General features: G+C 38.1%; 1 protein-coding gene across 7 annotated transcripts in view; it reads right to left on the reverse strand.

The window, feature by feature from the left end:
* The window catches only part of ARHGEF6 (Rac/Cdc42 guanine nucleotide exchange factor 6), a 126,687-nt gene that overhangs the window by 19,254 nt on the left and 79,795 nt on the right, over positions 1–27,638 (reverse strand). For all 7 annotated transcript variants that reach the window (XM_019714692.2, XM_019714693.2, XM_019714691.2 and 4 more), the window contains 3 exons: positions 26,790–26,912; positions 4,396–4,534; positions 1,420–1,479 (listed from right to left, as the gene is read on the reverse strand). In XM_019714692.2, the coding sequence (XP_019570251.2) occupies positions 1,420–1,479; positions 4,396–4,534; positions 26,790–26,912 (322 nt within the window). The remainder of the gene's footprint in view (positions 1–1,419; positions 1,480–4,395; positions 4,535–26,789; positions 26,913–27,638) is intronic.

Genomic DNA, 27,638 nt, shown 5'->3' on the forward strand with positions numbered 1-27,638 from the left:
TTGATCTTATAATGATACATATGCACTGCCCTATACTTTGTTCAGGGACTAGTAATAATTTCTATTAAAAATACTAAATTAATTTTACCCCCAAAAGGATTGTAAAAAAAGAGATACAACTGAATTTCATGAATACAAACTGAAAATACAAACCGAGAAACAATACATGGGGTATGAATACTACACACACACACACACACACACACACACGTCACTACTTCAGAAAACATGAGGTTATCTTAGAGCAATTTAACAATATTCATTCCAAATTGAATATTAAAAATAAGCATTTGCTTAGTTATGTCATTGCTTCCAAATGAACATCATAGTTTTGGGGGATGTGTTTTCTATAAAATCTTCGCTATCCATTTCAGCTAAATGGAAACTCGAAGAAATCAATTCATTGTGCACATATTTTTGAAGCATCTATAGTGGGAAAAAATATACTATAACCATCAAAGCAAATTTTACAACATGTAAAATGATCAGAAAGAAATGTAGTTTTTAAAAAGGCCCTTTATATTCAATTTACATTAAAAAAATAAAAGGGACACGAATGATAATAAATGCCATAGGATTCATGAGTTGAACCACATTAAACTGCCAGTATTAAACTGTTTTTGACCTGTAACAGCAATTTTAACCTAATACCTTACTTTGGTCTTCAGTTTGCTGTTTAACCATGGACACATCAGGTCCTGATCTTTCAACAGCAATAAAAATGAGTTTGATAGTGAATGTTGCAGTGCAACCTTACAGCAAGAATCAATAACTAAACATTGATCCCAAGCACTTGGAATGCTACAGAAATGTCTAAATTGAAGCTAAACTTAATCAATCACCCAAAATAACATTTTCTTTCCTCCTAAAATGACACCAAGTGGTTTTACAACAGTTGGTTCAAGAAGACAATATCCCTCATGCTCAAGATATAAGATTACAGCTACCTTTGATAGCAATCTATATAAAGCAATTGTATTTTAGTAGGTTTTTTTTTCCTTTTAGATATGATGAAGGATTTCTTTTTCGTATGCAAATGATAAACTCACACCTTTTGGCCTAAGTAGATGAATCCAGTATTGATGTCAATCAGTGAAGGATAAGTTGCACCGACATAAGGTGAGCAACATGGGGGTAAAGACAAAGAGACTAAAGGAAACCCCCACCTACACAGCATTGCTTAATTTGGCAGAGACTTCAAATGTGAGTGCTTTATGCCCTCAGCCTGGCAACCTTTCATAGGTGAGCATGATTTTTGGAAGACAAAATTAAATGAAACAATCACTGCGATTCTGTCACTAGAGCTTATTATTTCCACTGTAAAGACCTTTGCATAAGGAAAGAAACGTTACACACAAATCACTCTTTTAGGAACAAAGCATACAAAATGGAGAATTATAACTTTAGAGCATCACCTACCATGAGAGTTTTGAATGCTACGATTGCTTTCAGAATATCCTGATGATCTGGATGTGTATCCTGTTAAAGGAATACATTTTAAAACAATATTAAAGGTGAACAGATCAGTGATTGCCAGGGGTTAGGGCTGGGAGGAGGATGTGGCTGCAAAGATAGAGAGGAAATTTTGAGGGATGATGGAACTGTTCTGTATCTCAATTGGGTGGTGGTAACATTAATTTTACATATGTCATAGAACAGTAGTACACCAAATGAAAAAAATCAATTTTACTATATGCCAATTCAAAGATAAAAAACACACACAGCATTTGAGCATCTGGAATCTCAGCACCAGATTAGGTGATTAAGAAATTAGGTGATTAAGAAATTAAGACCACTGGTAAAACATCACAAATTTGGTAACAACATACTAGGTGTGATTAGTGAGGCAAAAGTTCCCATTTCCTTTTTTGCTGTTACACATTAGATAATAAATAATAATTATTTGAGGGAGGCATCATTAGTCATGTTTTTAGTAAATGACAAGAGGTAGGGAATGATGGTTAGAGAAAAATCAATCCAATCTCATCTCCTAAAATGCCTCCATTTTCTTTCAGCAGACTCAACCTAGCAGATGGGGAAAAAAATTCCAAGTTTTATACCATAGGCTCCTCCTTCTTAAGCAAGGTTATTACATATGATCTGCAATTCCATGGTACTTACAACCCCAAGAAGTAGACAGGTTCAAAATGGCTTTGAGGAATGCACATCCCCATTACTGTTTATGAAGGGAAAGTAGAGTTTCTTGGGGGTAGATGTACACCTCACATTGGAGTATATGGGGTGTTGATATGTATCTAACCTTAGGGGTATATGTGTAGCTAACCTTTGGAATTCAGCTGGAATAATGGGAAGACAACATCTGCTGTTTGGCCAGCTTTGGGTGATAAAATACAGAGCTGAACAGTCTAGAGATCTGACCCAACCCAAGAACAGCATTGTTTATGAAAAGAAGGGTTGTATTCTTTTATAGTTAAACATCCTTACTCGAATAACTGTGAAGTTCAGGTTCTAATCTACCATTAGCCAGCAGCCATGCTAAACACTCAGGAAGCTGGATTCAGTGTCCCACCAGATAGGAAACTAGTGTTAAGGGTATGTATTATCTGATGGTAGGAAATGGAAGGCAGCCAAAGGCAGGTGACCAATAGCAAATGGAGGCAGGAGTAGAAATGGCCTCCGATACAAGGAAGGCCAAGAGAGGGGATCCAGCCAGTAAGAGCATCTGGGGATTTTTCTCACCAAATTAAGTGTATATTCATCGTTCAGCACTGAGCAGTAACAGAAACTGAGGCCACTAGTTTCTGGATTTGTGTGATAAACAAGGAGGGGCAAACCTCAAACGGTTCAGTGAACTGGTTTAGCTTTTGGAAAGGCATCCAGAGGTCAACACCTTCCCGAGACCTAACTGAAATTTTATTCTGGCAGGCTTTACTCACTAGCTCCCCACTGTCTCCAGCTTTCCGGCAGGTCAAATAACCTGATTGTGGTTTCACTCAGAGTACATGCTTTCAATCCTTACAAATGCTGACAAGACCGGCAGTGTGCAACCTTTTTCTTTAAAGATAATAAACCTTTTAAAACCTCAAAACCTTTCCCCAGACACAGGAAGAGCAAGTAGGGTAAATGCAGCCTCCCCCAGAGGGCCCTTCTCTCCTACCCATACCTCAAACCTCATGTTCGATCGCGCAAGAATGGCTCAAGAAGCTATCCCTGTTGATTGGTTGCTGGGATCGAACCGGCAATCTTGGTGCTACCAGCACCATGCTCTAACCAACTGCGTTAAGCAGCCACCCTGTTGATTGGTTTTTAATAAGAGAGTCTGGGTTCTTGATGAAATGATATTCAATTATTAGGCCTCATTGAAATCTTAATATTTAGAAAAGATTATAGCTATGCTACAGCTGTTGCAAGTTAACTGTAAGCTTATAAACAAAAATGTGAGGGGACTTTGATGTAGATGAATGGATGCATAGAGAAATAAGCTAATATTAGACCTATTTATTTATCTTTAAGGAAATACCAGAATCTTCCACTGTAATCCAGAATCAGAAAGCTGAATGACCGCAGTGCTCTAGAGATAAACATTCCTGTTTATAGTGAAAGTGGTCTTTATATTTTGTAATGTTGCTTTGCTTTGTTTATCTCCCACAGTAAAGTTGGTTTATATATCAGAACAGAAGGTTTCTTGGTTGAAGTATCACTCCTGCTTATTACTTTACCACCTTTACCACCCTTTACCACCATCTACAGATGAGAGGGCAGAAGAAAATCTAAGTCAACAAGTTAGCAGAGATCTGAGAGAAGCAACAGGACCGAGACTGGGAGGAGAAGAGGAGGAGAAATGATCATGAATATTTAACAGTAAAGGATGGGGAGCTTTGTGCTGTAAAATGAATAAGTTCATGATTATAGTTTATAACATTGTATTGTATACTTTTGCTAACACTAAGATACTAAGTGAGTGTTCTCACCATAAAAAATCAGGAACTATGTGAAGTGATAGATGTGTGAATTAACTTGATTGTGGTGATCATTCCACAATGTATACATATATTAAATCATCACTTTATATACCTTAAAAAACCATGATGTATAACCTAAATATATCCAATTTTTATTTGCATAAATTATTTGTTCGTACATTTCATTTGTATATATTATTTGTCAATCATACTTCAATAAAGCTGGAAAAAAATAAATAAAAACATGTAAGAAAACCTTCAGAGGAGAAAAAAGAATGTCCCCTTCTTATTTTGCTGCAAAAAAAGGAAAACTAAAAGCCTGAGAAGAGGGAAGATTGGATCAAGTAAATTTGGAAACGAAGGTTTTTTCTGAATTCCTCAACAAGGTTAGTTTGAAGGCAGAATGGCAGGTTCCTCCAGAGCAGAGACCCATACTTTGTACATGAGCTTCAAAAAGCTTGCCTTCCCTTACCTCCATATGCCTTTCCAACTCTTGCAAGAGAGTAACATACTTCTCCAGTCTCATGAATGGTTTGCTGAGGCTTGTTGTTAAAATGAGGATACCTGGGCTGGATGCACCTTGACTTTCCATAAATTGCTCCAGATCATCACTAGCAAAAGAACAAATACACTTCTGTTACTGCTTAATATCCCATGTAAAGAATTATCAACTGAACATGATTGTACTGTATTTCACACAACATAAAACCAAATGAAATTTGGTTTCACTAGTCCAAATGCTGCCCAACTCATTTTAACTCAATTTAATAAACTTTTATTCAGTTCCTCCTATGCAATCAGCATTGCGCGCAGTACTGGGGCTACAGAGGTGAGCCAGACACTCACGATCCCTGGCTTCATTTACTCATCCAACAATTACTGTGTCGACTAAGCAACAGGCTCCATTCTCTGCTGGGGATACGGCAGTGAACAAAACAAAAATCCCAGCCCTTAAGGAGCCTGCACCCATGGGCCTAGGGCATGGGCCTACAGTCTATCAGATGACCTCAATGTCAGGTTTAAAAACTATTTTCTTAGTCACTGCAATCATTCTAGTTCTTGGCTGGTCAGATGCCAAGTGTAGCAACTCACCAAGTCATCCCTACCACTGGGGCACCCACTTGCAATGTTCCAAAATCAAGTCCTAAACTCAGATAGCAGCATGTTTGTCTGACTAATTACAAAGTCACTCAGCCTAGGATCTGAAACCAGTATCGCAAGCTATCCGAACACTTGGTTGAAAATAGAAAAGATTGTATTAATAGTTTATTCGCTATGTCTTGTCTAATTCTAAGTTTGTGCTTTCTCTGCCCTTGAGCACCCTGTGGATTGTCTCCTTCCCACCAATAGGATATTGAATCCCGAGGCTGCAAGATCATTTTACTATACATTTACACAAAATATAATTAAAGAAGGATACTTACTGCCTAACTGACAGCATATTTTGAAACTTCTGCTTATCACTTAACCCCTTTACCTCCTTGCTTGCCCATGCATACCCAATCAGTCACAAGTCTTCTTGTATCTGTTTATTCCTTTCCATCCCCACTGCCACTGCCTTAGTTCAGGCCTGCTCATCTTATCTGGTTCACTTCAATAATCCAACTGGTCTTTTGGCTTCCAGGCTTTTTCACTTCTGAACCATCCTGCAGACTACCACTTTAATCCCATTGCTTTCTTACTCAAGAAACTCTGGTTGTCTGTGAGATCGAGTCTTAACTTTTTAGACTTCTACTGACCCCCAACAATCTTTTTCATCATTCTAACAGAAACCCTCAACTACAAAGTATCATACTTATTTTCCCTACAACACATCTTATGCAATTTTCCCAACTGTGGTGCATCGCATTAAGTTATGAAATGTGTTCAAAGAAACTTGCTATTAGTATTAAATACTAGAGGAGGGAGTGGATTGCAGGTTATCCCTAGTAATAGACATTCTCCCTTCTTGGGTTTTGTGAGAAGGAGAGAAAAGGATGACATTTCAACTAACATACCAGCAGCTTTGAGTGTCGCATGTATGTCAGAGGGGAAAAGGGCTGGGAATCACTGCCTTAAAGGAAGCTAGATTGCATCTGAGTGGTCACATCTAGTAACTAATGTATTTTAGCAGTTTTTGCAGCCTTGCTCCAGAAGCAGCTGAAGAGGGAGAAGAGCCCTGGACTTGGAGTCATAAAACAGATTTGGTGACTCTGGATCAGTGACCTAGCCTCAGCTGACTCATCTGTAAAATAGACATAATACCTACTTCCTACTAAAATTGTAAAGATTAAACACTTGAGGTTTGTAAGGCTACTGTTTCGTGCGAAGATCTTTGCATGCATTTGTTCTTGTTTAATATTCACATTCAACGCAGGTGTTATCTTCATTTTATAGATGAGAAACTTGAGACTCAGGAAAGGTGAGTAACAGCAAGTGCATGGCTAAGTTGGGTGGGGTTCATACCCAGATCTGAAGTCAAAGCCTCAGGTCTTTCCATGACACCATACTGCCTCTGTATAGGAAAGCATTTCATAAACTTTAAGGTAGTTAGTAGATGCCTTTTTATTACTATTATTATTATTCCAAGGCAAATACATTGCTAAAACATCTTTAAAAGCTACCATTTAGCTGGGATTTCCAGCTTAATGGAAATTCAATTTCTGTTTAATTTCCAACCAAGAGCACAAAGAAGTTTAAAAATTCATCGCATATAAAATATAATCAGGAAAATAACTTGAATTTGGAGAGCACATTTGAGTAGAAATGTAATTTAGAGAAAATCACCTTAATTTCTTTTCGATTTGGTAAACAAGTCTTAATTTTTCTTTCCATGACTAAATAACTGCCTGCATCTTCAATGTTCTACTCTAATTGATACAAGGGTTACAACAATTAAAAGCAAGTGCTAATGGGTATGCTGTTATGACTTTCCGTGTAGTATTCTAACTTCTAGGCTTGTTAAATATTATAAAAGTATTTTTTTTAATTTTCAATACAACATGAGGTCACTGGTTATTGGGAAAAAAAGAACATTTTATTAGTGCAACAAAAGAATAAAATTGTGTTATAAAGTCACTACCCATTATGAATAGATCCTAAAAGACACATTTTACTTAGCCAAATAAATTTAATACACAAATTAATATTGCTATACACAAATATGATATGCAAATATATATCATTGTACCAAGTAAAAATCTGTCTTTAAAATGCAGTTTTTAATTATATACAGCCTGCTTTAAATGCCAGTGAGTTGACTTGCTTTTTAAACTTAACATGTTCTGTATATGTGATGTGATACAACAGAAGCATCTCCCAATTTATAAATGTTGTTTAAAACTCAACATACATTTATATCATAGAACTCATGGTGGATGGGGCTCTGGTATGTTCTGGTTTGGGCTGGAAAGCTCAAGAAAACTGTCTCACATTATAATATCACTACAGAGCTTAGCCATCTCATATAACTCTGTTTCTGTGGAATCTTTGCATAGATTTCTACTTTGAATGATGATAACTCTACCTAGAACAGCTACAAAAGGATCAACTATTTCCCCTCCCCACCCTACTCCTTTCCGGCCAGTCTTTCATGGGAATCACTGTGGCCTGGAAAGGGGAGGTGAGGCATGAGGAGCTAGGCCTCTGGCCAGTGGAAAATTCCAAGGGTGCTGCTCAACTCGGTTGAGTAGATCTCTATTATCCATTTTTCATTTATCCAGTCCCAGAGACTAGGCTGTCTGCTCCTTTTGTGTCCTCATCACTTTTTGTTTGTGTTCAGTCTCACTCCCTTCCCTGGGTTCTCAAAGATAGAAACAGAACAGAATCTAGTCTCAGAATTTTACCTGTGCTCCTTGTCCCCAAAGCAAGTACACAACTCTTTGGGTTTTTCCCAAAGTCTTCATTGCTGAGAACAGTGATAAACAGAGAGTGAATACAGCTAAGAAGAGGAAAAGTACACAGTGGTGTTCCTGTTAACTGCTGCAATCGAGACAGAAGTAAGGTCCAGATCTGTCTTAGCACTAACTCTCTCCACCTCTCTTTTAACTCTGAGTCCCTCTCTCTCATGAAAAGGATGGAATTCACACTGAAGCATGGGTGGGAAGTGGGTATTTTTGTAAGGGAGAAACACGAGCTACAATAGCAAACCATAAGGGGAGAGATAGGGGAAATCCCAAAAGACCTCACTCAGAGGATAGCAGAAGACTGAGGCAGCCATTCAAATATATGTAAATCTGGGGACACACCAAGGCTGGGGTCTGCTTATATATCCAAATTCAGATAACACATTACTGCATTTTTAACAAAGTACCAATATGCGGTCACACAATTTTAAGGCAACATGCCTTCTCATTGCCAATTGTCACTTGCATTTCTGGTATGATATTGCCATCTGTAGGCCAACAGGAAGAAGTTCAACTGACTGGCTCAGGCTCAGAGTGACTTTCCTGCTTCTAAGCATCTACTGCTTCAGCAGGTAAAAAACCAGAAATCCACCAATGTCCTTATTTCAACTGAAACCTTCATCTAACACAGGATTATTTTAATCTGAAATTTCTGTGAATTTCATTCAACTATGCTTTGCCTCTAGTATATCAGCATAAATTAAAGATGCATGTAAAATAGCTGAAATTATATTAGGAGCACATCTGAGGACAACCCCAAGTATTTTAATAGATTTTTCATCCCTAACATGTAAATAAACCAATAAGATAAAACTTCAGTTTTATGGGACTCCAGTGAGTCTTCTATCATTTCAAGGGATATTATAAAAGTCTCAAAAAACATCACTAACCAAAATCAAGCACCATGGTACAATAATTTTCCCCAAATTTGAGAATCTTTAAATTAACTATGCAACAAACTTTGAACCATAAAGTTTAAAGGAATCTCTACTGTTATTTATAAAATTAAATTCGTAAGATGAGTAAATTCAGTCAGTAACATTTTAGCACACAGAGTTACCACAGAAAGTTCTCTAAATACTACAGAAGTCTGCTATTTGAGGTATACTATTTCTTTCTGGTATTTATCCAGAATTGCTCTTCTCAGACTAAAAGAAAAAGAATATGCTTGTGGAAATGGGACATTAACATGTGGGGGGGTGTCTGTTTTTATTGGTATTTAGAAATTTTTCCTTATACACATAGGATGTTTATGTACCCATCACAGAAAAACTGCCCCTAAACTATTTTTTCTTTATGGAAGGTAGATAGTAAAGTATGAAAACATTCCTGGAAATGATAAAAACAAATTCAGGACTGTGGTTCCCTCTGATGAGGGAGGGAAGAGCAGGAAATATTGGAGAATATACACAGGACTCCAGTTGCAGCTATAATTTGATTCTTAAGCTGAATGGTGGGTTCATGGGTATACTTCATTTTATCTCTGTTCTTTGTATGCATGAAATACTGCATATTTTTCTAAAAAACAAAACAAAACCTAGTATCTGACAGAAGATGAATAGAGTAGAAATGGGCAGCATCGACAACTACCTTGTGCTATATGCTGTAGACTTCATGTACATTATTTCATTCCATCCTAATACCAACCCCACAAGGTAGGTGGTTTTAGCCTCACTTTACAAGTGAGGAAATTACAGCTTATTTAAATGAATGACCTTGGGTAAACACAGCTTCTAAGTAGCAGAATTGTAAATCAAGGCAATATAAAAGTGATAAAAAGTTTAGGCTGAGATCAAGGAGTGGCACAAAGGTGCTGAAAAGGAAATGGTAGGAAATTTCACTTTCAGGATGATGACATGAGATGTTCCATGGACTCATTCCCCAGTGAAACAAGCACAACTGGTGGAAACCATAAAAACAACCATTTAAAGTGTCTAGAAATTATCTTAATAACATATGATACATGAAAAGACATTTATTCAAGAAAATATCCTAAAACTCAGTAAGGACAGGGAGAGTTTGGGCATTTGAGCCATAACCTGCTATCTCCCACTCTCCTTCCTTCCCAGCTGAGCTTGATACAAGCTCCACTCCAGGCAAGTGTGGCCAAGAACATAAGCCTCTCTCTTCCCTCAGCTCCCAATCCAAGGACATAATATCTCACTAGCACATCTCATCAGCTTCAACTCTGAATAGAAGAAGCTAAATTCCTGGCAAGTGTGGCTGAGAGGTTGCATGGTTCCTTCTCCACTCAGCCCCCAAACATACAGAGGAGGATCTACCCCAAGAGTGGCAGGCTGAAAATACTAGGGCCCAATCACCCTCACCTTAGCTATCTTGGAGGGTACATATTCTGTGCTGGGAGAGGCAAGCAGAAGAGACCAGAGGTTACTGCTTGGCTCAGCACCAAAAGTAGTGGCTCAAAGGTTTTTCCCAGGGGAAGAGGCAGTCCATAGGAACAAACAGCTCTGAAGCTTTCCCCAAACTAACTGGTTTTAGTTGAAAAGGAGGGTAGGGGAAATTAAAAACAAAGGGCTCTTGTAAATACAATGAACATTTTGGTGGTAATCAAATTAGAGGAGGTAGGTAGCTCCACTTCATTAAGAGCAACAAGGTAAACCACAGGGCAGCTAGGTCACTAGAGAAAATCAGGGAAAGAGATAGCTAAGAAGTGCTAAGGGTCAGAACAGGCTTCCTGTCAAGATGGCAGAGTCAGTAAACAGTGGTCTTGCTTCCTCCCACAACCACCTCAAAATTGCAACTAAACTACAGAAAAAGCATCACTGAGAATCACCTGAAGTCTAGCTGAACAAAAGTCCTACCACTAAGGATATGCAGAAGAAGCCACCTCGAGACTAGTAGGAGGTGAAGAGACATGGAATGGGCTGGTCCCACACACACACACATGTGGCAGTTAAAAATCAGGAGGGATATCTGAGCTGTGGATGTCCCCCTGAGGAGTGAAGAGTCCCAGGTCCACACCAGACTCCCCAACCCAGGGTTCCAGGGCCAGGAAGAGAAGTTCCCACAACTTCTGGCTATGAAAACCAGTGCAGATTGTGGCTGAGTGAGACGGAGGGCTGCTGGAGTCCCAGGTTTTCCTTTGAAAGGGCGTGTGCATGGATTTACTCGCTGATTGACTCACTCTTAGCTCCAGCACTGGGGCAACAGCTCAAAAGGCACCAGGGACTTATAGGGAGGAACTCAGTTGTCTAGCTTAGGGCGAGGGCTGGAGGGGCAACTTTCTCCTAGACAGAGGTGCTGGCAGAAGCCATTGTTCCTTTGTTGAATCCTCCACCCCCCCCCCTCCACCCAGCCTGCAACACACAGGCAGGTGACAGACCTGAGTCTCCATCAACCTAGCTAACACTTTTCGTCCAGCCCTGGTGATTCCCTGAAACCCTACCCCACCCAGCTTGCAGGCTCACCCAAGCCAATTATAGTGGCTTTTTCACACAAATGGCCTGTCTTGGCTCATGCTGCAGACTTCCCTAAAATCTCTCAAAAGATCACCCCAAACAAGCACCATCTGGTCTTGGTATGCTCTGTATCTCCTGATAAGCAGCCCAAAGCCTGGCACTAGCAGCAGCTAGCCTCAGTTTGGCCCCTCCCAGGTACCTCCAAGCCCAGCACAAGTGGCAATCATCTACAGATCACTTTGTAGCTCATCCCAGCATAAGTGGTAACCATCTACAGATCACTTTGTAGGAGGGCACAGGCAACAGATGACCTTGGCTTGTAACAGAGCACCTCCCAAGAGGCCCCAGAACAAACACATCTGGTGGCCAGCTTTGGACCACACCAGAGCATCACCCTACAACCTCCTCAAATGATGTACTTAAAGGGCAGACTGGGCAGGCACCGGAGCCCCACTAAAGTGGATCCTGTTCCATAGGAGCCCCTCCACAACAGCTACTCCACTGTAGTCAAGGCCAGTCCTCACAATCAATCAGCCTGAGGGTTGATCCCTCCCACTGACATGCTAACAACAGGCTCACCTACAACAGGAGGGCACACACAGCTCACACAAGGGACACACCTGAAGCAACTGACTCAGGTGACCAGGGAAATGTGACACGGGGCTACACAGCACACCTACTACATAAGGCCACTCTACCAAGAACAGGAGACATAGAAGCTCTACCTAATACATAGAAACAAACACAGGGAAGCAGTCAAAATAAGGAGACAAATAAACATGTTCCAAATGAAAGATCAGAACGAAGCTCCAGAAGAAGAGCTAAAGAAAATGGAGACAAGCAATCTACCAGATGCAAAATTCAAAACACTGGTTATAAGGATGCTCAATGATCTCAGGGAGAACTTCAACAAAGAGATAGGAAACATAAAAATGGAGACAGAAAACATAAAAAAGAACCAGTCAGAAATGAAGAATACAGTAACTGAAATGAGGAATACACTAGAGGAATCAATAGTACATTACATGAAGCAGAGGACTGAATTAGTGATTTAGAAGATAAAGTAGCAAAAAACATCCAATCGGAACAGCAAAAAGAAAAAGAATCCAAAAAACTGGGACATCAAGTGTGCCAACATTTGCATCATAGGGGTACCAGAAGGACAAGAGAAAGAGCAAGGAATTGAAAACCTATTTGAAGAAATAATGATGGAAAATTTCCCTGACCTGGAGAAGGAAATAGACATACCAGCCCAGGAGGTGCAGAGAGTCCCAAACAAGATGAACCCAAAGCGGCCCACACCAAGACACATCATAATTAAAATGGCAAAGGTTAAAAACAAAGACAGAATCCTAAAAGCAGCAAGAGAAAGCAGTTAGTTACCTACAAGGAAGCTCCCATAAGACTGGCAGCCAATTTCTCAACAGAAACTTTGCAGGCCAGAAGGGATTGGTATGAAATATTCAAAGTGATGAAAATCAAGGACCTACAACCAAGATTACTCTACCTAGCAAAGCTACCATTTAGAATTGAAGGACAGGTAAAGAGCTTCCCAGACAAGAAAAAGCTAAAGGAGTCCATCACTACCAAACCAGTATTACAAGCAATGTTAAAGGGACTTCTTTAACAAGAAGATGAAGAAGGAGGAGGAGGAGGAGGAGGGGGAAAGGGAGAGGGGAGGGGGAGGAGAAGGAGAAGAAGAAGAAGAAATAAGATCTAAAATGTTAATAATAAAATGGCAATAGCTACATATCTATCAACAATTACTTTAAATGTAAATGGATTAAATGTTCCAATCAAAAGATATATTATGACTGAATGGATAAGAAAACAAAACCCTACATATGCTGCCTACAAGAGATTTACTTCAGATCGAAAGACACACACAGACTGAACATAAAGGGATGGGAAAAGGTATTCCATGAAAAGGAAAACAAACAAACAAAAAAGCTGGGGTAGAAATACTTATACTGGACAAAACAGACTTTTAAACAATGTCTGTAACAAGTGACAAAGAAGGACCCAGTAATCCCACTTCTGGGTAATTATCTGAAAAATCCTAAAACACTCGTTCAGAAAGACATATGCATCTATATGTTCATTGCAGCATTATTTACAATAGCCAAGATATGGAAGCAACCTAAGTGTCCATCAATAGATAAACAGATAAAGAAGAAGTACATACATACAATGAGACATTATTCAGCCATAAAAAAGAATAGTATCTTGCCATCTGCAATAACATGGATGGACCCAGAGGGTATTATGCTGAGTGAAATAAATCAGAAAGAGAAAGACAAACACCATATTATTTCACTCATATGTAGAATCTAAAAAATACATAAATGAACAAACAAAACAGAAACAAACTCATAGATTCAGAGCACAAACTAATGGTAGCCAGATGTGAGGTGGTTGGGGGTATAGATGAAGGGGAAAAGAGATAAAGAGGTACAAATTGGTAGTTAAAAAATAGTCATAGGCATGTAAAATATAACATAGGGAATATAGTCAATACTATTGTAATAACTATGTATGGTGTCAGAGGGGTACTAGGTTTATCAGGTGATCACTTTGTAAGTTATATAAATGTCTAATCATTATGTTGTACACCCAAAACTAATATGATATTGTATGTCAACTGTAACTGAAAAATTAAAAAAAAATTTTTTTAAAAAGAAGGGTCAGAACAGACCTCAAAGACTGGTCTCAAAAACTACCCCTGCCAGAACTTAATTGGACCACATGGCAGAGCAATTTATGCCCCCACGAAATTTTCAAACACATTAGAACAATCAATTAGAAATGAATGCTGCCTGACAGCTGGGTGTGATACCAAATGCAGGCAGATAGCTTAACAGACAGATCAATTAGAGAGACAAAGAGACCCCTTCTAAAACGATTGTCATTTCAGGGTGACTATGTGCATGCCCTTGGAGGAACAATATCAGACTTTGCATGCTGTGGGGCAAAGAGACTTCACTAAAATTGTCTAATCAATTTACTAAACAAATAAGCAACACCAAAAACAAACCCCAGGGAGAGAGGAAGGGAATCAGTATCCACGGTTGCTAAACCTAAAATTGCATAAAGTGTCTAGTTTCCAACAATAAAAAATATGACATGCAAAGAAACAAGAATGTGTGACCTATATATATGTGTTGGAGGGGAGGGAGACAACAGAAATTGTACGAGTGACAAAATGTCAGATTTGACAACTGACTTCAAAGTCCTCATTATAAATGTGTTCCAAGAACAAAAGAAAACCATGTTTAAAGAACTAAAACAAGCTATGATAATGCCTCATCAAATAGAGAATATCAGTAGAGACAGGAAAGAGAAATTATTTAAAAGAATCAAGTGGAAATTCTGGAGTTAAAAAGTACAATAACTAAAATTTAAACTTTCACTAGAGATGCTCAATGATAGATCTCAAGTGGCAGAAGAAAGAATGAGTGAACCTAAAGATAGACTAATAGAGATAATGAAATATGGAAAAAAAACAGAGAAAAAGGAATAAAGAAAAATGAACAGAGCCTCAGAGAAATGTGGGACATCTTTAAGCACAACAACATATGTACGATGAGAGTGCCAAAAGGAGAGGAAAGAGAGAATGCAGAAAAAAAATTTGAAAAAATAATACTTGAAAACTTCTAAAACTTGAGAAAAATATTAACCTACACATCCAAGAAGCTCCAATGAATTCCAAGTAGGATAAATGCAGAGAGACCCACACACAGACAAAATATAGTAAAAGTGCTTAAAGACAAAGACAAAGAGAAAATCTTGAAAACAGCAAGGAAAACAACTCATCATGGGCTTGGGAAGCTGAATAAGATTAATAGCTAATTTCTCATTAGAACTAATGGAGGCCAGAAGGCAGTGAAATGACATACTTAAAGCAATGGAAAACAACAAAACAAAAATACTAAGCAGCCAAACAAGAATTCTATATCCATTCAAGCTATCTTTCAAAAATTTGGAATGAAAACAATCTCAGGTAAACAAAAACTAAGAGAATTATTTGCTAGAATATCCACCTTACTAGAAATACTAAAGTAACAGCATAAAAGCAAATAAATCCAGTCATAAATACAAATCCACATATACACCGTGTGATCAAACAATATGGTGAATGTTTAAATAAAAAAAATTTGTTACAGTAAAAAACACATTGCCATTAATCCCCCTCAAAATACTCCCCCTCGCTTAGAACATACTTATCCGACTGTTTTTGCCACTTTCTGAAGCAGTTCTGAAGTCCTCTTTCATGAGTGTCATTAGTTGTACTGTCCTGGCTGCCTCAATGTCCTGAATCAATTCAAAATGTCTACCTTTCATGCTCATTTTGACTTTAGGGAAGAGCCAGAAGTCACACTGTGCCAGATCCAGTGAATAAGGTGGATGAGGACACACTATAATGTTTTTATTTGACAGAAATTGCTGAACCAGAAGTGAGTGATGTGTGACATGAGGCCTTTCCATTGTGATCACAAAATATGGTGAATGCTGCTGCTGAGTGCCATCCCACGGAAAGGCAGGGATCTTCAATATGGGAAGCGGTGAGTCTAGCCTTAGTAACAGTGTGTGACAAGTTTGAACTTGTTCAGTGGTGTCAGTCAGGTGTGAGCTACGGGGTTGAGAGGAGGTGTGTTTTAAAGTGTGCCATAAACCATCCTCCATCATGACAACAGTCCATGTCACACATCGCTTCTGGTATACGGCAATTTCTGTCAAATAAAAACAGTACAGTGTGTCCTCATCCACCTTATTCACTGGATCTGGTATCTTGCGACTTCTGGCTCTTTCCCAAAGTCAAAATCATTCAGGACATTAAGGCAGCCAAGGCAACACAACTAAAGACACTCAGGAAAGAGGACTTCCAGAACTGCTTCAGAAAGTGGCAAGAATGATGGGATAAATATGTTCGAAGCGAGGGGAAGTATATTGAGGGGGATTAATGGCTATGTGTCTTTTACTGTAATAATTTTTTTAAAATTTAAACATTCACTGTATTGTTTGAACACACCTCGTAAAAGCATAGAGCACCAGTAAAGGTAATCATGCAGTTATGAAAGACAGTATAAATACATATGTCTCCATTTTTAACTGATATGAAAACAGTATTATATAATTGTATCATTGTGCCTATAATATCGAATATATTTTACAACAGCAGTACAATGGAAATGGGTGGGAGCAAAGCTCTATTGTAATAAGGATATGATAAGAGACAGTAACTTAAATCCACAGAAAGAAATGAAGATAAACAAATGGTAAATAAGAATGTTAATATAACAAATGCTATAAATATATCCTTGGTCTCCTTTCTTCTCTCAGTTTTATTAATAGACATAAAATTATATTAAATAATAATTATAACAATGTGTTATTGGACTTGTAACATATAAATGTAATATGTATAACAATAATAGCATAAAAAAAGGAAAAAGGAAACAGACCTATACTAGGAGTAACATTTGTATATCTCACTAGAATTACATCAGTGTTAACATGAAGTATACTCTGACAAGTTTATATATATATATATATATATATATATATATATATATATATATATATATGGAAAGCCTAGAGAACAGCCACTACATTTTTCAAAAAATTATTAAAGGACTTCTGGTTTCAGCTCTGACGTGTAAAGAGTTTGGAAGTCATCATGACTATCCTAACAACAAGAAAAAAACACCAGAGGCTGGCCCGGTGGCTCAAGTAGTTAGAGCTCCATGCTCCTAACTCCGAAGGCTGCCGGTTCAATTCCCACATGGGCCAGTGGGCTCTCAACCACAAGGTTGCCAGTTCGATTCCTCGACTCCCACAAGGGATGGTGGGCTGCGTCCCCTGCAACTAGCAACAGCAACTGGCCCTGGAGCTGAGCTGCGCCCTCCACAACTAAGATTGAAAGGACAATAACTTGACTTGGAAAAAAGTCCTGGAAGTACACACTGTTCCCCAATAAAGTCCTGTTCCCCTTCCCCGATAAAATCTTTTTTAAAAAAATAAAGAAAGAAAGAAAAAATACGAACAACTGAAAATTAATGACTTTTTTAGATTCACTGATAATTGAGATTACAGAGAAAACTGCCACCCCCAAATCTGGAAAGACAGGCAAGTACAGAGAATTAGAGCTGAGGTCAGCTTCCCTTAGAAGGAGAAGCTACTAGAGACAATAACTTGTAGGAAAACTTAGATGGTAATTTTGATGAATTGCAAGAGTCTGAGTGTGAACTAGCTTGACAGTTAAAAACTCTCAGGGACACAGTATTGAGGACCCCAATATTTTTGCAGGTTTTTGCACCCAAGAATCCAAGTAGGCTCTCATGGTAAAAATCACAGATAAATCTCCTTGTGGTTCAGGGAGGCGGAGAGAAAAGCAACCATTGTGTAATGCACCTAGAACATTCTCCATAACAAAAGTTTGCTCTCCAAGAGAAACTAGGTTGCCAGAGCCTAATCTAACCTGGGGAAGAGAGGGACAAGAGGCCAGCTCCAGCCCTGTCTCATCTTCCTGTCATACGTGAGATGAGAAAAAAAGGCTAAGGAATGCTTCTAAAGATCAAAGCTCAGGAACACAGGTCCACTAAACAACTGAAATTTATTCCTGTCATTATAGAATGCATCCCCCTGCTACATCTTACCACCACATCAACAGGACTATCTGAGAGAGCTACATGACTCAGACTCCATTTAAAAAGGAATTCTTAGCAAAGACAAAGATACAGAGAGGCAAAAAAAAAGAAATTAAAAGAAACTGAAGCCATGGTACTTATAAAATGCACAAGCAACAAAAGAAAAAAAAAAAAACAGATGGGACTACACAAAAATAAAAAGCTTCAACAAAATAAAAAAGGCAGCCTACAGAATGGGAGAAAATATTTGCAAATCATGTATCTGATTCATACAACTCTATAGTAAAGAAACAAAAAATCTGATTAACAAGTGGGCAGAGGAACTGAATAGACATTTTTCCAAAGAAGACATACAAATCACCAATAAGTACATGAAAAGGTGTTCAACATCACTAATCATCAGAGAAATGCAAATCAAAACCACAGTGAGATATCACCTCACACCCGTTAGAATGGCTATCGTCAAAAAAGACAACAGATAAATAGTGTAGGTGAGGATGTGGAGAAAAGGGAACCTTCGTGCACTGTTGGTGGGAATGTAAATTGGTGCATCCACTGAGAAAACAGTATGGAGTTTCCTCAAAAAATTAAAAATAGAACTACCATATGATCCAGCAATTCGACTCTGGGTATTTATCTGAAGGAAACACAGTCTCTACCTCAAAGAGATATCTGTATCTTCATGTTCATTGCAGCATGATGTACAATAGCTATTCACCAAAGATATGGAAACACCTAAGTGTCCATCGATGGATGAATGGATAAAGAAGAGGTAATATATATATATATATATATATATATATATATATATATATATATATATATATATATATACAGAGGGTGCCAAAAAAATGTATATACATTTTAAGAAAGGAAAACTGTATTAAAATTGCAATACTCAATATATACTGATAACAAAAGATGAATACAAGTCACGTTTGACTTCTGCAATTATGAGAGGTGCTCAAAGTGGTAACCATCAGCATACAGACACTTCTGATTACGGCAAACTACTGCTTGAAAAACGTTGACCAAAGTGTCCACTTGCATACAATTTTTGGAGATATATATATTTGGAGAAATTGCAACCTTAGTGCACTGTTGGTGATACTATAAAACAGAGCAGCCACTATGCAGAGAAAACACTAGGGAGATTCCTCAAAACATTTTTTAAAAAAGAGCTACCATATGATCCAGCAATCCTCCTTCTCAGTATTTATCCAAAAGAATCTAAACCAGGATTTTGAAGAGGTATTTCCATTCCCATGTTTGTTGCAGCATTAGTCACAATAGCCAAGTTGTGGAAACAACCTACGTGTCCATTAATGGATGAATGGATAAAGAAAATGGGGGTATGTACATACAATGGAACATTATTCAGCCTCTAAAGAGAAGGAAAACCTGTCATATGTGACAATATGGATGAACCTTGAGGAAATTATGCTAAGTGAAATAAGCCGGCCACAGAAGAATAAATACGACATGATTCCACTTATATGAGGTATCTAAAGTAGTCAAACTCATAGAAGCAGAAAGTAAATGGTGGTTTCTAGGGGTTGGAATAAGGGGATAATGGGGAGTTGCTATTCAATGAGTATAAAATTTCACTTATGAAAGATGAAAAAGTTCTAGATATCTGCTGTAAAAAATTGTGCTTAAAGTTAAAAATACTGTTCTATACACTTAAAAATTTGTTAAGAGGGTATATTTCACATCATATATATATATATATATATATATATATATATATATATATATATATATATATTTTTTTTTTTTTTAACCACAATAAAAATAAAAGGGAGGAGAGAGATACAAGATGGAGGAGTAGATAAACACTCTGCTTGCCTCCTTCCATGAACACATTAAAATTACAACTACATTATAAAACAATCAACCTGAAAAACCATCTGAAGTCTAGCTGAACAGAAGTTTTATAACTAAGGATATAAAGAAGAAGCCACATCAAGGCTGGTAGGAGGGGCAGAGACACGGAACAGGCCAGCCCCAAACTTACATGTGGCAGGTGAAAATCAGGAGGGATATCTCAGCCATGGAGGTCTCCCCAAGAGGAGTGAGGGACCCCAGCCCCACACTAGGCTCCCTAGCCTAGAGTACCAGTGCTGGGATGAGGAGTCTCCACAACATTTGGATGTGAAAATGTGGAGATTCTGACCATCTGGGTGGGACAGAAGGGTCCAGGAAACTGAGACATTCTCTTTATAGCCTGTGACACACTCACTTATTCACAGTCACTCACCTTGGGCTCCTGCAGAGGGACAATGACTCAGGAGGCATTGGCGACTTACATGGAGAGACTGAGTCGTGTAGCTCTGGGGTGAGGACTGGAGGGACAGCCTCCATTTTCCCTGTGTAGGATTGTTCTCCCATGCAGCTGGCAGGCACCAACTTTCTTGTGTTGAGCCCTGTCCCCACACCGCCAAATCTAAATCTGTGTTGGTCTGGTGAACTCCACTTGCTCCACCCTGCTGACTCCCTGGAACCCTGCCACACCCAAGTCATGCAACGCCAAAGGCACTTTCTCAAAGAGAAGCCAGTCGCACCCACATTGCACTATTTCTTGGAAAACACTCTGGGTCTGCGGGCCCCAGGCAGGCAGCAACTGGCCTCAGTGTGCTCTGAGACTTCTACTGAGTAGCTCCAGGCTCAGCACTGGCATCAAAACAGAATCTGCATTAACCTGGTTGAACACAACTCTTCCCACTCTAATGACTCCCTGAGACCCTACTTCACTGAAGTTGTGAACCACACAAGGCTTTATCAGCAGCTGAGCCTTACAGGAACCAGCAGGTGGCAGTAGGCCTGGGGGTGTCCAGGCTTTTTGTGTAGCTACCCCAGGCCCAGTATTTGTAGCAGTCATCCTTGTTTCACAGCATGGCCTCTCCCACTTGCCTCCAGGTTTAGCACAGACAGTGAACAACCACAGATCGCTTTGTAGCACCTGCCAGGTAGTGCCTGGCCAGTCACAGGCAGTGGGTGACCTGGGTCTGCACCGAACCCCTTCCAAGAAGTCTCAGAAACAACGTACTTGGAGGTTGGCTTCAGGCCACAGCAGAGCACCACCCAATTAAACCCATAAGTGGAACACCCAAAGGGTGGTCTCAACAGGGATCAGAATCTGCTAGGGTGAATCCCACTCAGTGGCATTAGTCCTCTGCATAGTAGTCCATAAACTGTAGTCGGGGCAAAACCCCACAGTCAGTTAGTCTGAAGGTCAATCCTACCCACTGATGTGCAATCAAGGCTCAACTATAACAGGAGGGCACACAAGGGACACTCCTGGAGCACCTGGGCAGATGACCAGGGAGACTGTACCACAGGTCCACACAGGACACCTACGATATAAGGCCACCTGGCCAAAACTAGGAGATGTAGAAGATCTACCTAATACATAGAAACAAACACAGAGAGGCAGCCAAAATGAGGAGACAAAGAAATACATCCCGAATGAAAAAAACAGGGGAAAACTCCAGAAAAAGAACTAAACAAAATGGAGGCCAGCAACCTACCAGATACAGAGTTCAAAACAATGCTTATAAGGATGTTCAAGGAACTTAGTGAGAAATTCAATAAAAAAGATAGCAAACATAATGAAAGATACAGAAATCATAAAAAAGAACCAGTCAGAAGTGAAGAATACAATAACTGAAATGAAGAATGCACTAGAAGGAATCACCAGCAGATCACACGAAGCAGAGAATTGAATCAGTGATTTAGAAGACAAAGTAGTAGAAAACACCCAATCAAAACAACAAAATGAATACGGAAAAATGAGAATAGTTTAAGAGAACTCTGGGACAACATCAAGCATAACAACATTCACACCACAGGGTACCAGAAGAAGAAGAGAGAAAGCAAGATTGAGAACCTATTTGAAGAAATAATAATGGAAAACTTTACTAACTAGGTGAAGGAAATACACATATAAGCCCAGGAAGCAGAGAGAGTCCCAAACAAGATGAATCCAAACAGGTTACACTCCAAGACACATTACAGTTAAAATGGAAAAGGTTAAAGTCAAAGACAGAACCCTAAAAGCAGCAAGAGAAAGGTAGTTAATTACCTACAAGGGAGCTCCCATTAGATTGTCAGCTGATTTCTCAACAGAAACTTTGCAGGCCAGAGGGGACTGGCAGGAAATATTCAAAGTGATGAAAATCAAGGACCTACAACCAAGATTACTCTAACTAGCGAGGTTATCATTTAAAATTGAAGGACAGGTAAAGAACGTCCCAGAGAAGAAAAAGCTAAAGGAGTTCATCACCCCCAAACCAGTATTTCAAGGAATGTTAGAGGGACTTCCTGAAGAAGGAGGATGAGGACTAGGAAGAGGAGAAGAAGAAGGAGTAAGAGGATGAGAAGGAGGAGGAAGGAGAAAGAGAAGAAGAAGAAAGATCAAAATTATGAATAATAAAATGACAATAGCTACATATCTATCAACAATTACTTTAAATGTAATGGATTAAATGCTCCAATCAAAAGACATGTGGTAGCTGAATGGATAAGAAAACAAGACCGTTACATATGCTATCTACAAGAGACTCACTTCAGATCAAAAGACACACACAGAAAGAAAATAAAGAGATGGAAAAGATACTTTATAACAATGGAAACAAACAAAAAAGTTGGGGTAGCAATACTTACGCCAAAAAAAATAGACTTTAAAACAAAGGCTGTAACAAGAGAGAAGGAAGAAACCAGTAATCCCAATTCTGGTTATTTATCTGAAGAAACCCAAAATGCTACTTCAAGGGCATGTGTGCATCTATATGTTCACTGCAGCATTGTTTACAATGGCCAAGATATGGAGTCAGCCTGGGTGTCAGTTGATGGACGAATGGATAAAGAGGAGCTGGTACATATATACAATGGGATATTGCTTGGCCATGGATGGAAATGGGTTCTTGCCATCTGCAGCACCATGGATGGACCTGGAGGGTATTGTGCTGAGTGGAGTGTCAGACAGAGAAAGGTAGACGCAATATGATTTTGCTTATATATGGAATCTAAAGAACAAAATAAACAAACAAAACAAACAAACCCATAGATACAGAGAACATTTTGATGGTTACCAGATGGGAAGGGGTTTGGGAGTAGGTGAAAAAAAAGGAAGGGATTAAGAAATACAAATTGTTTGTTACAAAGTAGTCATGGAAGTGTAAGGTATAGCATAAGGAATACAGTCAATAATATTGTAATAACTACGTATAGCGTCAGATGGGTACTAGATTTATCAGGGAGATAGATGGGAGGAGAGTTGGAGGGCAGGGTGAAAAAAGGTGAAGGGATTAAGAAGTACAAATTCGTAGTTACAAAATAGTCATGCGGATATAAATAAAGCTTTAGGAATATAGTTAATAATATGGTAATAACAACGTATAGTGCCAGGTGGGTACTAGTCTAGTCAGAGGGATAACTTCTTCTCAAATTATATAAATGTCTAACCACTATGCTGTACACCTAAAATTAATATAAAATAATATTGACTGTCGATTGTAATTGAAAATTTAAAAAAGGAAAAGGGGGGGGGAGGTGAAGGAGAATAATAGGTCCAAATTGCCAGGTACAAAACAAACAAGTCATAGGGATGTAATGTGCAGCATAGGGAATATAGTCAATAATATTGTGATAGCGTGGTACGGTGTGAGACGGTTGCTGGACTTATCATGGTGATCACTTCTTTACATATATAAATATTGACTAACTATGGTATACACCTGAAACTAATATATTATTGTATGTTAGCTATATTTTTAATAAAAAAATCTTAAAAAAAAACTAATAAAACTGCATTCCTTTGGAAAAAATAAAAGGGAAAAAAGAAGTGGAGGAGAAATAAAACTTTCTCAGACTAACAAAAACTGAGGGAAATTGTCACCTATGCAAAAATTGTTAAACAAAGTTCTTCAGAGAGAAGGAAATTTGAGTCTACATAAAAAACAAAGAGAAGGAAATTTGAGTCTACATAAAAAAGAAAGAGTGTCAGAAAATAACAAATTCAGGTGAAATAGAATCTTTTCTTCTTATTCTTAATGGATCTAATAGATAACTGTTCAAAATACTAATAGTAACAATATGTTGGGTGATTTTTGCCTTACAGATAAATGGAATGAATGAAAACAATGTTATAAGCGATGAGGGGGATGAATTGAGAACACTCTGTTATAAGTTACCTGCACTACCTATGAAATGGTAAAGTGTTATGTGAAAATGCTGTTAAATTGTTGTAAATGGATATTATAAACTGTAGGGAAACCATTAAAATTTTGTCAGAAGAAGAATAATATGCTACGAGAGTAAAGAAAATGAAATCATATAAACTGTTTAACTAAAACCAGAGATGGCAGTAAAACGGGTGGTGGTAAAGAAACAAAGAATAAGTGCGATGAATAGAAAACAGTTACAAACATGGTAAATATTAATCCAAGTATATCAATAATCACTTTAAATGTAAATGGTCTAAATATGCCAATTAAAAGACAGAGACTGTCAGAGTAGTTTTGAAAACACAAAACTTACATATATGTGGTCTACAAAATACAGATACATGAAAAGTAAAGGGATGGAAAAAGATATATTAAAGGTAATCAAAAGATAGCTGGACTAGTTATATTTAAAAATTTTAAACAATGTACTGATAAGTGCTACAACATAGATGAACCTTGAAAACATTATGCTAAGTGAAAGAAGCCAAGCACAAAAGGTCATATGTTGTTTGATTTCACTTAAATATCTAGAATAGCAAATCCATAGTGACAAAGTATTTTTACTGGTTGCCTTGGGCTGGTAGGGAAGAATGACTACTAATGAGTATAGGTTTGTTTTGGGAGTGATAAAAATGCTCTAAAATGGATTGTGGTGATGGTTGCACAACTCTGAATATACTAAAAATAACTCAAGAATATACGTTAAACAGGTGAATTATAAGGTATATAAATCATTACTCAAGAAAGCTGTTATAAGAAACTCATAGACAGAGACAATAGTTTAGTGGTTACCAGAGGGTTAGGGGGGTGGGGGGTGGGGGGTGGGAGATGAAGGTAAGGGGGATCAAATATATGGTGATGGAAGGAGAACTGACTCTGGGTGATGAACACACAATGGGATTTATAGATGATGTAATACAGAATTGTACACCTGAAATCTATGTAATTTTACTAACAATTGTCACCCCAATAAATTTAATAAAATAAAATGAAATAAAATAAGAAAGCTGTTATATACAAAGGAAATGGTAAAGTTTTATTTCTTAAGCTGGGTGGTATGTACATGGGTGTTCATTTTATTATAATTCTTTAAATTTGCATCTAGATTACTGTCTTTGTAGGTAAAATATATATCTTATTAAAAATATTTTTAGAATCTGACAGACCTGAATTCTAATTCTGGCTTAACCAGTTAACAGCTATGAGTTCTTTGGCTGATTACTTGACCTTTCAATCTCTTATCTGTAAAGCAGAGGTGGTAACAATAGTAACTCCCTCATAGAATTTTAAATCATGTGCCTGGCACATTTTCAGTGTTATTATTAGCTAATATGAGTTCTAAGCAGTTGAGCCACTTGCTTAAATAACCCAGAGTCAATGGCTTCTCTTTCTTTAAATTCAGCTTCAATATTTGCTATTCCAGAAGAGTTCACGACTTTGATCAGAGGGGAAAAAATTGACCTTCAAGTAGGAACTACTGAACTCTACCTTAAAAATGTCCTTACATAACTGTTCTATAAAGTCAAGAAAGCTCCCAACAAATCAGGACAAAACCAAATTTCTGCCACTTCTTAGGATTGCTAATCAACTAGTGTTCTAGCCTGCCTCTGGGAGTTTAAGTCTGGGCCAGATTAGTAGAAGAACATTCTCTTCAGTCTTGAGCAGCCTCTAAAATTCATGTCCATTATGAATCGAATCTCCAGGTTAAGTCCTAAGAACCTCTGTGTGCTGTTCTTGCTATTGTCCCACCTGGATTTCTAACATACAATTTCAAAGTTAAAACTACATCTTTAAGACGATCATACAGTGTTCTGGCCCAGATGAATGTGTCAGGGATGGGTAATCAGAGGGTAAGGAAGGGTAGGAAATTTATCCCAGTCCTTTGCAAGGACTCTTAAAGGAGACAGGATTTTGTTGTCCTCCATGAATCAGAAACAATTCATATTCAATGTATAATTATTATCAGAGCCCTTTCCATGTTAATATCTACCTTTTAACCATAGCACTGTCTGAGACTTCTTCTATCTGGCAAAGGAAAATTGAAAAAGAGATGAACCTAGGAAGTTTAGCTGTTTGTCAGCAACTCAGATAATTCATTGGGACACAGGAAGGCTAAACCATTGGATCTATATAGAATTTTACTTCAGGAATGCCTTCCCTAATCCTTCTCTCACACCCATGAAGTTGATATCAAGTTGCAGAGTCTTACAGCATCCTTTTAATTACCCTTTTGTATACAACATGTTTACAATATTTTGTATTTGTCTTTTCCTCAAGATTCTATGCACCATGAGGGGAGGGACCATCTCTTCCATGTTCACTACTGTATCCCCATCAGCTACTGTGTTTCCCCGAAAATAAGACCTAACCGGAAAATAAGCCCTAGCATGAATTTTCAGGATTACATCCCCTGAACATACTTCCTAATGCGTCTTTTGAAGCAAAAATGAATATAAGACCCGGTCTTACTTTTGGGGAAACACAGTAGTACAGGACCTTGCACATATTGGGTGCTCAGTAATTTATTTGTTGCATTAATGAACAATCAATTCGTGTAACAATCAATTCTTGGCATGATGAATGAAAATAATTAAGAGTTTAACTGGAGACCTTGAATTTCCAATGAGGTGGTCCTAGGAAAGGATCTCATTGTAAAACAGCTTATTTTGGGGAAATGTTAACGATTTACCTGTGTTGGGTGAGTACATTTACAGCTGAAGGATGATTTGCACAGTAAGCCAGATACATGGATTTAAAATGAGGCATGAGGTTCAGTAGACAACCTCCTACTTTGTGTTGGTTTTCTGGAAACCTGTAGGCAAAACAGGTGAAACACAGAATGTAAAAAAAACAGGGGATAAAGGAAGATGATTCTAATTAAACCTAGAAACACGCAAATGTTTCAAATTCTTTTGCCAAAGTTAAAAGAGAAACTATATTACAACCATTTATGCATGAAATGCAAGTACTTGACCAGTGCTTTAACTCTAGCCACTAAATATAGTGCCAATACGTAGGGTCAGATACTTATTAGGAATCAGTAGGTAAGGTTTTCTTTTAAGATGCTTATTCAAATTATAATATTCGAATTTGTAGCTGAGCACACTAAAATTACTGTTGGCTAATTTAGATGAAGTTCAAGTACAGACAAAACTAACAATCCAAAAAGGAATATTATGTAGTCTTGGTGGCCTTGTGGTTACTAGGCAGCGTGGCCTCAAGATTTTAGGGGGGTGGTAGATGAGGGTAGATAAGGGTAAATATATGGTAATGGAAGGAGAACTGATTCTGGATGGTGAACACACAGCTATATAGATGACGTATTACAGAATTGTACACTTGAAACCTATGTACTTTTATTAACCATTGTCATCCCAATAAATTTTAATTAAAAAAGGCAGACAAATAAAAAAATACACATATTTAATATTAATTTTTCAAATAACAATTTACCCATTTCCATTTGTAGAAAAATCAGAAAAGCACAGTAAAGAAAAAAATTACTCAGAATACCACCATTCAGAGATATCTGTTATAA

This window comes from Rhinolophus sinicus, chromosome X (assembly GCF_036562045.2).
Source record: "Rhinolophus sinicus isolate RSC01 chromosome X, ASM3656204v1, whole genome shotgun sequence".
Taxonomy (NCBI): Eukaryota; Metazoa; Chordata; class Mammalia; order Chiroptera; family Rhinolophidae; genus Rhinolophus; species Rhinolophus sinicus.